The sequence below is a fragment of the Salvelinus alpinus genome, chromosome 12 (genome assembly GCF_045679555.1).
Source record: "Salvelinus alpinus chromosome 12, SLU_Salpinus.1, whole genome shotgun sequence".
In the NCBI taxonomy this organism is placed as follows: domain Eukaryota; kingdom Metazoa; phylum Chordata; class Actinopteri; order Salmoniformes; family Salmonidae; genus Salvelinus; species Salvelinus alpinus.
Window position 1 is genome coordinate 18,567,732 of NC_092097.1, and position 17,803 is coordinate 18,585,534.

The 17,803-nt window shown below is 45.8% G+C and overlaps 1 protein-coding gene across 8 annotated transcripts in view; it reads left to right on the forward strand.

Annotated features, from left to right (window-relative positions):
- Positions 1-17,803, forward strand: part of magi1b (membrane associated guanylate kinase, WW and PDZ domain containing 1b) — a 211,485-nt gene that overhangs the window by 169,529 nt on the left and 24,153 nt on the right. For 6 of the 8 annotated variants that reach the window (XM_071335245.1, XM_071335248.1, XM_071335246.1 and 3 more), the window contains exons 7-12: positions 1,147-1,182; positions 5,353-5,410; positions 6,295-6,398; positions 7,347-7,466; positions 8,934-9,119; positions 9,410-10,039. In XM_071335245.1, the coding sequence (XP_071191346.1) occupies positions 1,147-1,182; positions 5,353-5,410; positions 6,295-6,398; positions 7,347-7,466; positions 8,934-9,119; positions 9,410-10,039 (1,134 nt within the window). The remainder of the gene's footprint in view (positions 1-1,146; positions 1,183-5,352; positions 5,411-6,294; positions 6,399-7,346; positions 7,467-8,933; positions 9,120-9,409; positions 10,040-17,803) is intronic. The other 2 variants (XM_071335247.1, XM_071335253.1) reach the window with 1 other exon arrangement.

Sequence of the window (17,803 nt, forward strand, 5' to 3'; positions counted from 1 at the left end):
CTCTATAAGTTCTATCCTCTCAAGCTGCTGCTAGAGGACCCAGAATAGAGATATCATTCATATTGTCAAGCATATGGTGCATGAACTACAATTCCTATTTAGTGGCAGCTGTTTTCACCCACCCCAATCTCAGATGGTCCGTATTAAAATGTACAGGTAACTGCCACAATACAGGGAACACCAACATAATGTTTCTTATTATGGCGTTGGGCCACCACGAGCCAGAACATTGTCAATGCACCTTGGCATAGATTCTACAAGTGTCTGGAACTCTCTGGAGGGATGAGACACCATTCTTCCATGAGAAATTCCATCATTTGGTGTTTTGTTGATGTTGGTGGAAAACACTGTCTCAGGCGCCGCCCCAGAATCTCCCGGAAGTGTTCAAATAGGTTGATATCTGGTGACTGAGACACACACACACACACACACACACACACACACACACACACACACACACACACACACAACCTTTAAACCCCCTATGTCCCTTTGAGACCCCTCTTTCAAAGTCATTGAGATCTCTTCTAGCCATGGTAGCCAAAATAATGGGAAACTGGGTATTTTTATACATGACCCAAAGCATGATGGAATGCTTACTTAACTTAGGAACCACACCTGTGTGGAAGCAGCTGTTTTCAATATACTTTGTATCCTTGATTGTTTATTTGTTTATTTATTTCACTTTGGCAGTTACCTGTATGTCTGTCTGTATGGTATGACTCATTTATTTCACATAAATGCACCTACAGTACAGTATGCACCTGGTATGAAACAGTGCCACCCAATGGTGAAGTAGAAAGCTCTTCAGAGACATGTTCTTTGTGCTTAACGTTATTGTACAGACTGTGGCTAATATAGAGCGATGAGCTATTGTCATGGTGCATGTAGGGATTTAGTATAGATTTACACCTTACAAACCATTTGAGCTAATTAGTCACGGTTAGTAGTCATGATTCCGGGACACATTATGGTTTTAAAAGTGTATGGAGCCAAATGTTGCTGCTCTCTCGGCTTGCTTGAGGCTTAAATTCAAAATCAATCACTAACCCTCTGCTGCTCTCACTCTCTTTCTCTCCCCCCTCTCACTCTCCTCTCCTCCACCGGTTCCTCCACCCATGGTCTGCTGGCGTTCTCCTGGAGAAGAAGGGGTACACACAGAAGAGATGGACAGTGAGCTAGGTAGGCCTGTCTCCACTCTCCCCTGCTGTGTCTTATGGGAAACCTGTCTAGTGTATTTGACAACGTCACCCTGGCTTATTACAGCGCATAACACCTCTCCCTTTCGGCTTAGAGGGTGTAAACATGTAATCAAACGCTTTATAACACCTGGGCTGTGAAAGACTGAAAGATGTGTGTGTGTTCATCTACGTCCCTGTGTGTCTGCAGAGCAGGCAGTTCTTACAGTGTTAATGCACTCGCCTGGCCAGCCAGCATGCAGTAACACAGAGAGAACCATTCACGAGGGGCACATTGGCGTGATGATAATTTCCTAATGGGCCTCTCATTCAAATGGACCTCTCACTCTCAAGCCCCATCATTCCATCCACTGTTGCTCATATTATAACAGAGAGCACTTTACCCACCACTGTCTGCCGGTGCATCAGTCTCTGGAGCCAGAGGGAGGCTAACAGCCATGGCTCTGATAACTGCTGCCTACTATTTTATTTCAATGGTGAATGCTTCGGTGAATAGTCACAATTCTCGAGAGTCATCAGTGTCTGAAGATTTTTGTTCTAGGCTGTTAATCAGATGGCTCTTTTTTAACAAATCTAATGCAATGGTAAGTCTTATGACTGATGCTAGTGCTATAGGTTGGTGGGAGTGTCAGAAATATTTTAGCTATTTTCACAACCAGAATTATAGCCGCAGTAGCTGGCGGTGGCTTGAGGGGGCTGAGTTTTGATGAATTAACAAGATGAAGGTGTGTCGAGGCTTGACCCCCTCACTGGCTGTTCAGAACGTGCTCCGTGGTAAATATGTGGTTGCTTCAAGTTGTGTATTTACAGTCTTTTATGTATTCTATTGTCATCAACTCCAATTCCAATGTTAGTACGTTCTAGCCTAGTTTGTTAAATAGCCGACAGAAACAAAATAAAGAAATGTCAGCCAATCCCATATTCGCTCAATATGTTGAACATGTTTGCCGTCCACATTGTTCTAAGTGATTGCATGTCTTCAATGTGGAAATATATTGTTAACATAGCATTCACACTGATAGAGGACTACTGTAAAATGCATTATCTGAGCCATGGACATACCAGTCATCAATAAGCAATATTACATTTACTATTGATAAGACCTAAAAAGGCTGTCTAAATACAGTTACAGGCACCATAATTGCTCCCCGTGCTCATATAATATTATGCCTAAAACAGCGTAGACTATGGAGGGTTTTACGCCCATCCAAACTTTTCTCAAAAGCTGGAAAAAGCTTATACTGCTCCAAAATATAGATAGACAGACAGATAGATAGATGGATAGATAGATAGATCCTACCATCACTGTTGTTAAGGCCAGTAGTGACTTTGCCACATGAAAGGTAAACAAACAAACAGGCAAATATAGCCTACAAGCAGATTCAGCGCCACAGACAATGATCAGAATTCACGAGATTTGACTGAACGAAAGTAGGAGATGCGTTTTTTGACAAAATGATCAACTAAAAACAATAAGCAGTCTTTTTAAATAACTTGATATTCCTAAAAAGGCTGAGTCCAAACTTTTCACTGAAGCTGGACAAAAATAATGTTTAAAGGCTAAATTGCAGCCGTTTTCTTATCAATATTAAATCCTTTCTGGGTAACAATAAGTACACTACTGTAACAGATTTCCATTAAAATGGGAAAAAGTAGCTTTTTAGTAAACTATTTCTCAAGCAACAATTTTGCTAGGATTTCCTGGAGGTGGTCTAGCTGTTGTGGGCAGGGAGGTTTGGAACTCTCTTTGTTATTGGTTTATTAACCAATCAACTTACCGCATGGTGATGTCGCCCATGCAAACCTACTGATTAGAAGATCTTGTGTAGATTGTATTCTCACCCAGCAACTATCAGGAAATAACACTGATCACATTTTTTCACACATTTGCAGTGTTAGTTCCATCAGCTGTTGTACAATATGATATATAAAACAATTTTGACTGCATTGGGCCTTTAATAAAACATTAGTGACGTACATAAGGCTAGTGTGTGCGCCTCCGCTGGAAAAATCTATTCCACAACCAATTGCTTTACGTTAAGACCAGCTTTTGGTCGGTCTTAAGTATCCCTTGTTGCGATGACTGAAATTGGCATACTGGCACTTTTTTAAGTACACACCTATAATATTTCCACACCTCAGCACCAGCAAGCTGATGTTAGACAGATAAATTGCCGAACCTGGTGCAAAGGGTGGAAAATGCCAGTGCACCAGTTTTTACATGACGAAATTGCAAAATAAGGTGTTTTTGACAATTGCGCCTCAGCAGCAGCCGAAAACAGAGCCCAGAGATTGATTTAGACTGGGGAACCAGGTGTGTGCAATACCAGTTCAATCAGTGATATCAGTTGATCAATGAATTGCCAAGGAGTAGTGCACACCTGGGTTAAGGTTAGGTCTGAGGTAAGTGAGGGTAAGCTGATCCTAGACCAGTGTTTTGCCTCTGAGATGGTCTCCATGTTGTGAACAGCAGCCAGCTCAGGACAGGAGCATCCCTTCTTCATACCGCTGCTCAGATTGGATGAACACAGTCAATATGTATCGATTGTGAAATCCGATACATGGAGAAAAAGGCAATTACTCCAGTTGTGTATAGGACAGCAGATGTATGGCCCCGGTTGTGCAACCCCTCGCTCAGGAGAAATCAAATAGTCAGGAAGACCGAATGAGATGCAAACAGTTTAATAGGCAATTTGGCACTCGAGTCCCCCTTGAGCTGGAGTGTGCATTGGCGTTGACCGGGCAACGTGGAGCGGGGGAGCTCTTTTGGATACGTGTCAGATTCGTCCCACTGCAGCCACTCAGTATCAGCAAGGCCAGTAGTGACATGAGGGCTCTGGCGTCTAGCGATAATATCGCACAGACAGATCTCTTTTAGGAATACCACCACTCTGGTGTGAAATAAGGTGAGTGATTAGAATTTACAGTCAGGTGCTACTGGCTCAAGGTTGACTGTTTCCCTTCAGAACATCTGAGAAAAATAAACCCTAGTCTGTGTATTGTGAATGATCCGAACACAACACCCCCTTAACACCTTGCCTCCACATCCACTAAAGCTGGTTGAGGGGTAGTGTGTGTACACCAATATAGACTATAGAATATAGACTGAGATATAATAAACTGGGGCTAATGACATGCAGCGCTGATAATGCACAGCAGAGGAGTCAGTCACAGACATCTGTTTGTAACCACAGCCCTCTGACATGTTTCTATACATTTAGCATTTTAGTCATTTAGCAGACACTTGACTTACAGGAGCAATTAGGGTTAAGTGCCTTGCTAAAGGGAACATCAAAAGATTTTTCACCTAGTCGTCCCGGGGATTCAAACCAGCGACCTTTTGGTTACTGGCCCAATGCTCTAACCGTTAGGCTATCTGCTGCCTTCATAGCCATTAGTACAGTAGCTAGCTCTGTCTCAGCTGTTTTAATCACACTGCTCTGTATACTGAGACATACTGAGACTGTATCAATGTAGCAGCCGTTACAGCTGAGGTGTCCATGTCTAGATCCATTCAGTCCTGATTTCTGGATGTGTTGTCAGGCCATTCATGGCAGTTTTGTCAGGCCATACTCAGCATTGATGTCAGGGCAGATAAAATGTGTGTCTGAAAGAAAGGCTTCTTGAGGAGAATGCATCCTTAATGAATTCGACCAGAGTGAGTAATACAGGATCAAGGACATCCAGTTGGTGACGGTCTCCAATGCCATGTGACATAGACAGTGGTAAGCCAATCAATGACAACACGGAATACCATTTTATACACACCTACATCTAGGATGTCAGTCGCGTTATACGTCAGATTCCCTTACTGCCATGAACAATGAGAAAACATTTCTTCACCGTGACATTTTTAAACTGCAAAACACAATTGAAACCCTGTCCACATTTAGACCACCACACCCTTACCACCAGCTCCTCTTCTCCATCTGGGCGCGGGGTTGATCGTGATTGGTCAAAGCCCTCCTGTAGTTCTTTATCTGATGTGTTAAATGTCAGCCGTGTCCTGCCAGGAGCCAAGAGCCAGGTCCAGACAGCCTCTCTAGTGTTGTTCACTCCCAGGTGACTGACAGGCTGTGTGTGGTAGGAAACAGTCTTTATGACACCATCTCTAACATCCTGCCTTTTCCACCTCTCTCTATGTCCCATCCAGAGCTGCCAACAGGCTGGGAGAAAATAGAGGACCCAGTCTATGGGCTTTACTATGTTGAGTAAGTAGTGACACACATCTCCGGATGTATCTGTTGCATGTCTCACTACCTCACTGTACTGTACATTCAGAATGCATTTGACACTGGGCAGTGGCCCAGAATATGCAGAACAACATCAAATGCAGTACACCAGACGGCTGTTATTTTGGTCTAGTCTGTTATGGTAAAAATAGGCCATTTGTTGCTGTCATGATCATTTAGAAACATGTAATGTCTCATCTAGTGGGAGACCCTTGAGCCTGTGCATTAATATGAATGCATGCATATGTTTTGATGTTGTTCAAAGCAATACCTTAGAGGCAGAGGCAAAAAAAAAAAATGTCTGAGATTTTTCAATATATATTATTCCTATTTTTTTCCTGTTTACTGCATAATTTCCCAGCATGTTTCTGTACTGTTTGAAGTGTAATTTCCTTACGGTGCGGTGTACTGCTCTCCTAATTCCCTGCTGGGTTTGTGGTATGACGTGTTTTGGTGGTGTTGTTAACCTCCTGAAGCAGTGTTCTTTAGTGATTGTGTGATGCTGTTGATATTCAGGCCTCATCGTCTCTGTCTCGTCGGCTCCAACAGAGCACTGTCTGTACCATACTTGACTTCCCTGACTTAAGCCCTGGCTCCTGGAGCATTGGCCACCAGAGACTTTTTTTTCTAATTGTGTGTTGTGTTAACTCCATCACTACTGCCTCTCTGTATCTCGTTCTCCCTCTCCATCCCTTGCCTCACCTTACTTCTATTCTTCTTTCTCTCATGCACATGTCTTTCCTGTCATCATCCCCCTTGCTCTCTTTTTTTATTTTGCTGACTCCAATTAATGATCTTTCTACTTTCCTGTGTCGTTGTCCTAATTTGTCCTCCATCTCTCCCTCTCTTCCTCCCTCCCTCAGTCACATTAACAGGAAGACCCAGTATGAGAACCCTATACTGGAGGCTAAGCGGCGGAAGCAGCTCGAGCAACAGCAGCCACCAGAAGGTGAGCGCTACATCCGAGGTTCGTTTCCAGCCCCGCCGGGCGTCATTTCTTTCTTTCTCCATGTCTGTGATCGTGTCTGTCTGTCTTTCTGCCCTGCTCTCTTCTCTTTATGATTTGCTATCGAGAAACCATAAAGGCATACCTATGATTTATTTTTATGGCCTTGAAAATAGGTATTTTTGTATTAATTTGGCAATGTTTTAAGTGTCACTGATACTCTCTCCAAAGTATTTGTGCTAATATGAATGATTTTGTAAGTCTACAGGTCTAGGTAAGTTTTTTGGTTTGACAATAATACATAAAGTCTGTTACAGCAATGAAAATGTATCACCATATGATAGTTATAATATTTCTGGGTCTTGTTCTCCTAGTGAAAAACATTTCAGAAATATGCTTTAGGTCTCTTTAGTCTACACAGTATGCTATGTATGTCTTTGAACAGTGATGCAAACATTTTACATTTGGCTCTGTCCGTCCAGCATTTTGCTGAAATATAGAGACAAATTAAAAAGTTTAGCATCACTGTCCAAACACTTCCTTACATCCAGTATGTATATGTAGAATGTCCTCCACATTTCCTCTCTTCATGTAGGTCACACCACTAGGAACCTGCCTATTGGTCCCCGCTCTGCACACTCAGCTAAATGTGCTTCTGACTTGATTACCTACCTGCTGACTTTTTCTCCTTTAAGCTTAATATCTCTTTACGCTCGATATCTATGACTCTTTCATTGATTGATTCTTGATGCTGAGAATATTAATGAAGACTTAAGCCTCCAATACACTACAAAGTAAGGCTGCCATTTTGATCGATCAGAGATTGTATTACATGGTATTACTTTAATCAGCAGCCATTATGGCTCAATGCAGTACAGTAGTTTTCAAGCCACCCATTGTGGTGAACCATAAGGATCACCGTAACTGTACAGACACCAGAGACAGGAAGTGTGCCCTTTGCTGTTCCAGAATGGATAGAGGATGCCACCCTTGCTGGTGCCCCCCTGGCCAACTATACCGCCAACCACCAGGAGACCTACAGGGACACCCAAGCCAGACCCCCACTGCCGCCCCTCATCGGGCCAAAACGTGAGTCCTGGTCTGGTCAATATCCTAGTTTTGTGAGGTTATTGGTCCATTTCTGTTTGCGACATTGTGGATGTGTTCCCTCATCACGTGCCTCACTCTATCTCGCTCTCCTCTCTCACTCCTCTTGCTCTCGTTCGCCTCTCTCACTCTCACTCACTCACACTCTCTGTCTTTCTCCATCTCTGTAAGCTCAGGCCCCTGACCGGCGCTGCCCAAAGCAAATCAAGGCCTTGAGATTCCACCACACAAATCTCTCTTTTTACCCAGCTCTTTTAAGTCACCCTGCTTTCAAGTTCCTACACCCACTTGGTCTGCCTCTTGTGTCTTGAATTATTTCAAGGCAAACACAAGGACACTGGCTGACTCCAAGGGTAATACATTTTACATTGTATGCATAAGCTGTACTCCTCCGCCATGTAAGTGTAGCATCTGCGGTTTGTTAGTCACTCTCCAATCCCTCACGGCCATCTTCCCTGCTTTAATGTCTCCCATTTCATTCCACACGCTTCCTTCCACAGTCAATATATCACTTCAATAAACTCTGAATATCCCACTCCATCTCTCATATAAACTCTGTGAACATTTGTCCAACTGACAGCATGACTGGAGCCAGTCATAGTAGAAGAGACCGAGGGCTTGGATCTAGATTACAGACGCCAGACTCTAGCAGTTCTTATTTCATAAGACCGATTCGGGTGTCCATTTGCCTAAGCTATATGAGTCTGCCAACTCCATGTCTAGACTCCAGAGTGTACCAGAGTAGAGAGAGTTCAGTGCTGCCTTGGTCTCTATACACTGTCTTGGTCTCTATACACTGTCTTGGTCTCTATACAATGTCTTGGTCTCTATACACTGGCAGTCTTGGTGGCACGCCAGGCTATTACGCATAAGCTTAGAAACATCTGTTTCTAAATCACTGGGAATTAGTCTGACAATAACCCCGCACACACACTCACAAACACACACTTCCTTCCCATCCTAGTGTCAAGCCTTGAAAAGCTATTTTAAACTGATGGCTGCCGTGTATATAGAACTGTACCACAGTGTAATCATACACTTTTAGAATTTACAGTGAGTATTATTTTACTACTTATCTAACCATGCTGCCAGACCCAGATAAAATCCTGGGTTTTACCCAATAGTGTAGCACTCTATAGGGGATAGCAGCCCCCACAGACTGGAGCTAGGTCTGGGGGGTTTACCCATAGGATTACCCCTATTCACAGGCACAACCAGGCTGCTGCACCCTAGCTCTTGGAATCCCTCTTAGCCTAATTAATCTATCGAACTTAATCAGTCCCTTTATGATTAATGGAGCTCATCAAACCAACACATCTCTTATAGAGCACTCACTGATCCAGAGCCAAGACTGTTTAGGGTAACCCCTCCTCCTTTGGCTAGCACAGCACATGAGATCAACGGGTCCTTATGAAAGGTGTGTAAGGCTTATGTGTGTCTGTTCCCCAGGAGGGAAGCCCTTCTTCACGAGGAACCCGGCGGAGCTGAAGGGAACCTTTATCAACACCAAACTAAGGAAGAGCCACCGAGGGTTCGGCTTCACCGTTGTCGGGGGCGACGAGCCTGATGAGTTCCTACAGATCAAGAGTCTGGTTCTGGACGGACCTGCTGCCGTCGACGGCAAGATGGAGACAGGTGGGCCTCCGCTCTGTTGTTCCATGTCATTATTAAGAGGTGGTCACCAACTCTTTGAGAGCTACAGAGGCTTCTGTTCCAACCCTGCACTAAAACAGTTAACTTATCAAGGTTGGTTGATTAATGGAAGCTGGTGCTCTCCTGGTGGGTGACCACTGAATGGTGTAGGTGTAATAGTGTAGTGTAGGTGTTCTAATTGAGCAATATACAGTTCACGTGTTACTTCCATGATTTCAGTTTGTGACATGGAGCTAATTATCCAACATTAATTTCACCTTCTCTTCCCCTAGGTGACGTGATCGTGAGTGTCAATGACACATGCGTACTGGGCTACACCCACGCTCAGGTGGTGAAGGTCTTCCAGTCCATCCAGATCGGCTCCATCGTCAACCTGGAGCTTTGCCGCGGCTACCCCCTGCCCTTTGACCCAGACGACCCCAACACTAGCCTGGTGACCTCCGTGGCCATCGTGGACAAGGAGCCTATCATCATCAACGGCCAGGCGAGCTACGACTCTCCGTCCAGCCACGGCAGCCAGACCGGAGGCCCCGTTAATGGGACGAGAGAGTCAGGACCCCACAGCCCCTCTGCCGAGGTGGCGTCCAACGGCTCGCACAGTTACCCCAGCGACTCTGTGACGCTGGCGTCATCCATAGCGACGCAGCCAGAGCTGATCACAGTGCACATGGAGAAGGGAGACAAAGGCTTTGGGTTCACCATCGCAGACAGCCCTGCAGGGGGAGGACAGAGGGTCAAACAGATCGTAGACTACCCCCGCTGCAGGGGCCTGAAGGAGGGGGACATTATCGTGGAGGTGAACAAGAGGAACGTCCAGAGCATGAGCCACAACCAGGTGGTGGACCTGCTCAGCAAGTGCCCCAAAGGAAGTGAGGTCACCATGCTGGTGCAGAGAGGTGGAGGTAAGACATAGACACAGTAAACCGGCCACAACATGCAAAGTTTTGAGTTCTGGTTGGCAAGCTTTGCCTCTTCTCTCCGTGAATCTGGAAGATGCTAAAACATATTTTGGATTGGATAAGGGTTAATGACACGCTCTGGAACTTTGGGTTGAATGTGTCAATGTGTAGTTCATACATGCATAATCTATGAGAAGAATTACTGTCTTACCTCAATTAGCCACGACAAATAAGGTTTTGAAGTCTAGGAGATCAGGAAATATGTTTTTTTGGACACATATTTAACCCCTTATTTTTGTTGGCACAAAACTACCTCTATACTTCCATTCGTTTGTATGGGTTAACGAGTCCTGTATTACGTTGTAGCTCAAACGCTTCGGACGCTACAGACAGAAGATGGCACATCAGCGTTACCGACTTATTTCAGATGAGTCCCTTGACACATGTGGGGGTGGTAGAGCAAAACGGAAAACACCATTGTGAGAGTCTCTCCTTTCCATAGAGTAGTTTATAGGCCAAACCGTTCGGACGCTATGGACGTTTTTTGAGAAGACAGATTTTTGGGATGTCTCATGGTCTGATAAACACCGCTGTAGCTCGGTCACCTCCCACCGCAGATGCGGAAGGGCGACATAGTTTATACTGACAGATTTTGATGGGGATTGTTTGGGGATTGTTCGGTGCGTCAATTGACTAAGGATAGGTTATCCCTAAAACAACACAAAAGAGAAAGTTACATTATTGAGATACAATTGGGGTGTCTCATTTTTTTCCATCCTAGCTTTGTGTGTATGTGTGTGTGTCCATGAGCGTTTATGCAAGCGAGCGTGCAGATTCGACTGTGTCTGTGTCGAGTGAGAACTCGGGACAGGATTTTGACTAGGTGTATGATTGGAAAAACGGTCTCATAAAAGAGCTGAAGAGAAGACTCAGTGTATGAGGGGGATGATTGAATTTTGGTCTCACTCCAATCCCCAGACAGACAGTACCCACTACCCAGAAAACACCTCCACAAAGAGCCCTGACTCACACTGAGAGAGACATGTAATTGGAAAGTTTTCACTGAGACAGAGCGGTCTGAACTGGCATTGGAAGTTCTCGGGAATTATTAATTTGTGGAATTGAAGGACCTGAACATCCGTCCTGTAATGCTGAGTGTTGAGGAACGGAACAGGACATTGACTGGATGCTCTGCTATCACAAATGGCTCCGTTCCTCTCCCTGTCTTGCTTTATTAATGGCCACCATTAGTCTGAGGGGGTTGTGTACAAGCACATAAAACGCTACAGCCATAATGGTCCGCTTTTTATGGATTGTCAATAAAACAAAATGTTTGTGCGTTTAACAGAGACTCCCTGGACCAGAGAGTGGAGAGAAGGGTGGGCGGGACAGTTAGAGGATCATTCTTCAATGTGTCATGGATGGAAGACAGAGCTGATTTGAAAGCACTTTTTACTGCTGCTGTCTATGTCTTTAGAGCAAAGCAGAGACATACTGTGGCTCTGTACAGAGTGTGCCACTACTCTCTGGAAAGCAGAGGACTACTCAGTAGAGGATTGCTTCTGCAAGTTACCTTGAAAACATGTGGTGAACCTATTGACTCATGAGTGTCATGTATGCGTAGTACAAATATTAACAATTCTCTTTCTCTATGGTTCACATACTTAATTCATCTCATATTGAACACTCTTCCCTCAGTGGGTGCTACATGTCATAAAGCTCTGTTCTCTGTGGGTGCTACATGTCATAAAGCTCTGTTTTCTCAGTGGGTGCTACATGTCATAAAGCTCTGTTCTCAGTGGGTGCTACATGTCATAAAGCTCTGTTCTCTCAGTGGGTGCTACATGTCATAAAGCTCTGTTCTCAGTGGGTGCTACATGTCATAAAGCTCTGTTCTCTCAGTGGGTGCTACATGTCATAAAGCTCTGTTCTCTCAGTGGGTGCTACATGTCATAAAGCTCTGTTCTCAGTGGGTGCTACATGTCATAAAGCTCTGTTCTCTCAGTGGGTGCTACATGTCATAAAGCGCTGTTCTCTCAGTGGGTGCTACATGTCATAAAGCTCTGTTCTCAGTGGGTGCTACATGTCATAAAGCTCTGTTCTCTCAGTGGGTGCTACATGTCATAAAGCGCTGTTCTCTCAGTGGGTGCTACATGTCATAAAGCGCTGTTCTCTCAGTGGGTGCTACATGTCATAAAGCGCTGTTCTCTCAGTGGGTGCTACATGTCATAAAGCGCTGTTCTCTCAGTGGGTGCTACATGTCATAAAGCGCTGTTCTCTCAGTGGGTGCTACATGTCATAAAGCTCTGTTCTCAGTGGGTGCTACATGTCATAAAGCTCTGTTCTCTGTGGGTGCTACATGTCATAAAGCGCTGTTCTCTCAGTGGGTGCTACATGTCATAAAGCGCTGTTCTCTCAGTGGGTGCTACATGTCATAAAGCTCTGTTCTCAGTGGGTGCTACATGTCATAAAGCGCTGTTCTCTCAGTGGGTGCTACATGTCATAAAGCGCTGTTCTCTCAGTGGGTGCTACATGTCATAAAGCGCTGTTCTCTCAGTGGGTGCTACATGTCATAAAGCGCTGTTCTCTCAGTGGGTGCTACATGTCATAAAGCTCTGTTCTCAGTGGGTGCTACATGTCATAAAGCTCTGTTCTCTCAGTGGGTGCTACATGTCATAAAGCGCTGTTCTCTCAGTGGGTGCTACATGTCATAAAGCGCTGTTCTCTCAGTGGGTGCTACATGTCATAAAGCGCTGTTCTCTCAGTGGGTGCTACATGTCATAAAGCGCTGTTCTCTCAGTGGGTGCTACATGTCATAAAGCTCTGTTCTCAGTGGGTGCTACATGTCATAAAGCGCTGTTCTCTCAGTGGGTGCTACATGTCATAAAGCGCTGTTCTCTCAGTGGGTGCTACATGTCATAAAGCGCTGTTCTCTCAGTGGGTGCTACATGTCATAAAGCTCTGTTCTCAGTGGGTGCTACATGTCATAAAGCGCTGTTCTCAGTGGGTGCTACATGTCATAAAGCGCTGTTCTCTCAGTGGGTGCTACATGTCATAAAGCGCTGTTCTCTCGGTGATCATTGCTCTCAGTCTGCGCTCTGGGGTTGTGTGTGTGTGTGGATCAGACAGCTAAGATATTGCCTGCCCCACGCAGACAGCAGGATTAATTACTCTCTGCTCTGCGCTCCTCAGGCCTGGCCGCGATATCAGCATCGCCTCTCTCCCTCATTTGCCTTCTCGCTTGCTCTATTTCTCTCTCTCTCTCTCTCTCTCTCTCTCTCTGGGCATGAGAGTGTCACCAGTCAGTCCACACAGCCAATTACAAGCCTTTGACAGGGAGCCAGAGGAAAACTCTAATTGGCAGAGATCTGCCCCCTCACTCTCCTCCTCCTCCTTTCCCATCCCCCCATTCCAGTGTGTACAGATTCCCACCCGAGCGTCCGGTCCAATCCCGGGGGTTCTCAGTGCGTACAGTATACTGAGCTCATTAAGGCCTGTGTATGCAACAGTGCTCCTCTCCCCTCTCTGGGAGTAAGCTGACTGACTCCCCAGCACAACACTAGATTCTCGCTGGATTCTTCTCATCCTCCTCTTTCTCACTGGTGATGGTGGACACTGCATAAGTCTCCATACTGAACCATGTGTTTACGATACAGGAAAGGTCCTGTGTGGGTGTGTCTCCCGTCTTGTGTTGTTCTGCATCCTGTTGTCTTCTTGAGCCAGGAGGTGTGATTAATAGCTTCCATCAAGGAATCCATTATGATGCCCATCCCTCCATTTGTCTAATTATGCTGCCTAATGTGCTCCTTTTCTCTGCCTTCCTGCTGAAACGTTCTGATTATGACACTGACATAATTCATTCTAGCCCCTAAAGACACGCACTTCCCGTGAATTTCCTTGAAGTGCGCCTATGAATGGGTGTAAATGTCAGTGGTCTACGGGGATGGGAGAGGTGGTGCAGCCAGCATCGGTTGTATTCCATGCAGAGCCATTGTGAGGAGAATACCTGAGCGCTAGGCTAGCTCTCTGTAGCGCCACAGCCTCCCTCATTATCCACCCAGATAATTCCAAATCAGTCCCATTCCTGTGCTTTAAAGGTATCCATTCACTTGTTTGTTAGGCTGGGTGTGCATGGTGGACAATACAGTAGATGCATACACCACAGGCTTAGCATCTCAACCACCTCAGAGGAGGAGAGGAAGGAGAGAGGATGTCAGAGGCGGGAGGATGATGAAAGAGTGGCACAGCGACACCCCTGTCGATCTGTTCATCTTCTGAGACATCCATCAGAGGTGACAGGGTTGTTCCCGGCGGGACTGGGCCCTTGCACTCCTCATTCCCCCGGAGCGGAGTGAGGGATGGAGGGAGGATGAACCGGGTTAGAGACTGACATGGCGAATGAGGATGTGTGCCAGTCTGATAATAACCTATCCATCCACTACACTGTTGCTTTCTGCCAGTGGGCTGAAGCGAAATGACCAATCTACACCTGCAGTGGGTTCGAAGGTCTCTAAGCCAATGTCCAACAAGTGTAATATTCTAGCTAATATTTCTCTTTCCTCTGTGTCTTCACGGGGAGCTTTAAGTGCTGTGGAGCATGATAGACTGTCCCTCTCAGACAGAGCACCTTGTACGATGGTTGTTTCTGCTCAGTGTTGGGTTGTTGTAGAAGTGAAGCCAGAGTGCTGCTAGGAAGGAGACGTCACTTATCTCCACCCTGCTCTAGACGTTCTGCTGCTGACAGAGACACGAACACACCCACCCAGAGACAAAAGGAATTGATTTAATGTAGTTAGATACATTACGTGACCAGAAGTATGTGGACACCTGCTTGTCGAACGTCTCGTTCCAAAATCATAGGCAGTAATATGGAGTTGGTCCCCCCTTTGCTGCTATAACAGCATTCACTCTTCTGGGAAGGCTTTCCACTAGATGTTGGAATATTGCTTTGCGGACTTATTGAGCATTATTGAGGTCGGGCACTGATGTTGAGTGGTTGGCATTCCAATTCATCCCAAAGATGTTTGATGGGGTTGAGGTCAGGGTTTTGTGCCAGCCAGTCAAGTTCTTCCACACCGATCTCGACAAACCATTTCTGTATGGACCTCGCTTTGTGCACGGAGGCATTGTCATGCTGAAACAGGAAAGGGACTTCTCCAAGCTGTTGCCACAAAGTTGGAAGCACAGAATCGTCTAGAATGTCATTGTATGATGTAGCATTAAGATTTCCCTTCACTGGACCTAGCCCAACCCATGAAAAACAGCCCCAGACCATTATTCTTCCTCCACCAAACTTTACAGTTGGCACTATGCATTCGTTCAGGTAGCGTTCTCCTGACATCCGCCAAACCCAGATTCGTCTGTTGGACTGCCAGATGGTGAAACGTGATTCGGAGCACGTTTCCACTGCTCCAGAGTCCAATGGCGGCCAGCTTTACACCACTCCAGCTGACGTTTGGCATTGCACATGGTGTTCTTAGGTTATTGTGTTGATGTTGCTTCCAGAGGCAGTTTGGAACTGAATAGTGAGTGTTGCAACCGAGGAAGGATGATTTGTACGCGCTTCAGCACTCGCCGGTCCCATTCTGTGAGCTTGTGTGGCCTACCACTTTGTGGGTAATCCGTTGTTGCTCCTAGACATTTCCACTTCACAATAACAGCACTTACAGTTGACCGGGGAAGCTCTAGCAGGGCAGACAAACTGAGTTTTTGGAAAGGTCCTATGACGGTGCCACGTTGAAAGTGTCTGAGCTCTTCAGTAAGGCCATTCTACTGCTGATGTTTGTCTATGGAGATCGCATGGCTGTCTGCTCAATTTTATACACCTGTCTGCAACGGGTGTGGCTGAAATAGCCGAATCAATTAATTTGAAGGGGTGCCCACATTTTTATATACTGTATAGTGTAGCTTTATTTGACCATTTAAAACGCAATACAACCACACGTGGATAATGCATATAAAATCATAGAGGATAACACGAATTTCCATTGTGGTCCTGTTAAATAAATGGTTTTATGTATGATTATGTATGAACATAAAATAATAGGCCTAGCCTACTGGGCTTGCGTAGGTTACACACGTAACACATAACAAAACAAAGGACAGGATGAAATTGTTATAGACATTGAGCAGACTCCCTCAGTAGATCAGCCATTTCAGACTCCTAAACTGAGTTAGATGATGGTTTGATGATGGTGATGCCAAACATCTACAAAGATCTATCTTAGGCTGAAAGCATGCTTTGCATAACATGTTGCTGACTTCACGTTCAACGCTGATAATGAATGGCATTGCAGAGAAATTGTACAGAAATCCAATGGTCGAGGAACAGAGTGCCAGCAGCTTGGCCTCCAGATTCTGCCCCTGCACTTTTGGCCGACGGGCTTTGTTTGTGTATGAGCCAGAGTCACTGGCGTAACAAGGACAAGGTGAGTCCACCTCCCCTCCTACCTCCTCCCCCTTCTCTTCACACCTCCATGCCTGGGGGGGGTGGTCGTACATCTCAGCCATCTTGGCCTTCCTTTGTTTCCATGACAATACTCTGCAGCACTCTGCAGTGGGCCTTTCCTCTATCAAATCAAATTGTATTGGTCACATACACATTTTTAGCAGATGATATTGCGGGTGTAGCGAAACTCATGTGTTCCTATACTGTGGGTGTATGATTCAAAGGTGAGGTTGCTAACGCCTGCACCTTTTCCATGTCACCTTTTCCTGGTCACAGGACTGGGGTGCACATATGTCACTTTCAATCCCATCTTCTATACATTTGCTACCCTGGGTAAATAAACATCTGCATTGGTCATCGCAGTCACGTCCGTGACAGCCTATTTGTACATTGATGACATGTGGCTCAGTCTGTACTGTGAAATAGCCTGGACCGGCCTGCCGAGGCAACCGTTGCCAAGAGACCATCTGTCAGTCCCCTGTGCGCCTGTTGCTGGCGCCGTTGTGACAGATGGGCTGGGCTGTCGGAAGCCATCCATCTGAGGCCAGATGAAGGAGGGGGGGCCAAGACGTGGGCCCAGTGTACCCCCTCCCACCCCGCTGGACATCATAATCGCCTCAATAATAGCCTCCGTTTAGCAGCCGCTGTGGCCAGCGCCCTCTCAGACTGGCCTGCGGCCTCTCTCTGTGGACTGAGCAACCTAGTGACCACTACAGCCTACGTGAGGGCAGTGGCGGAGGATTTCAACTGAAGTGGCATGATGGCATCACCAAAAATGGCAAATGAATAAATCACATATTGCGGTAGTGTATAAATAGACGGTATGCTGTTTTCAGATGAAAACAACCATTGCTGATCAGTCACCTAAATCCATGTGACAGACATGTTCAGTAGTGTGTTTTGAGTTTGAAAAGAAGGCTGGCCTGTGTTTTCTCTCTCCTGCGCAGTCCATCAGTGTGAGAACCAGCCATGCTAGTCCCCCTGTGTGTAATTAAAAGATGGAGGGTGGATGATGCTGTAAGCTGCATCGATAAGAACACCGGCGGATCCAGGGCTCCGCACATGCCCAGTAGCACCACTCTACCCCTGAAACAGAGTGAGAAGTGAAGTAGCTACTAGCTAGCACGTTTAGGACACCCCTAACCTGTCTCTGGCACTGTCACTTTGTCTGACTCCTGGGAGGGGCAGATGGCTCTACATTTGATAATTATTCTAAAGGTCTGTTAAAACTCAGTGCTGCTCTCTTAGGAACTGTACAGTTCCCCTTCTCCCAATCATCTGGTGTTTTTAGAGAGATGGGTGGTACCATAAATGGTAGT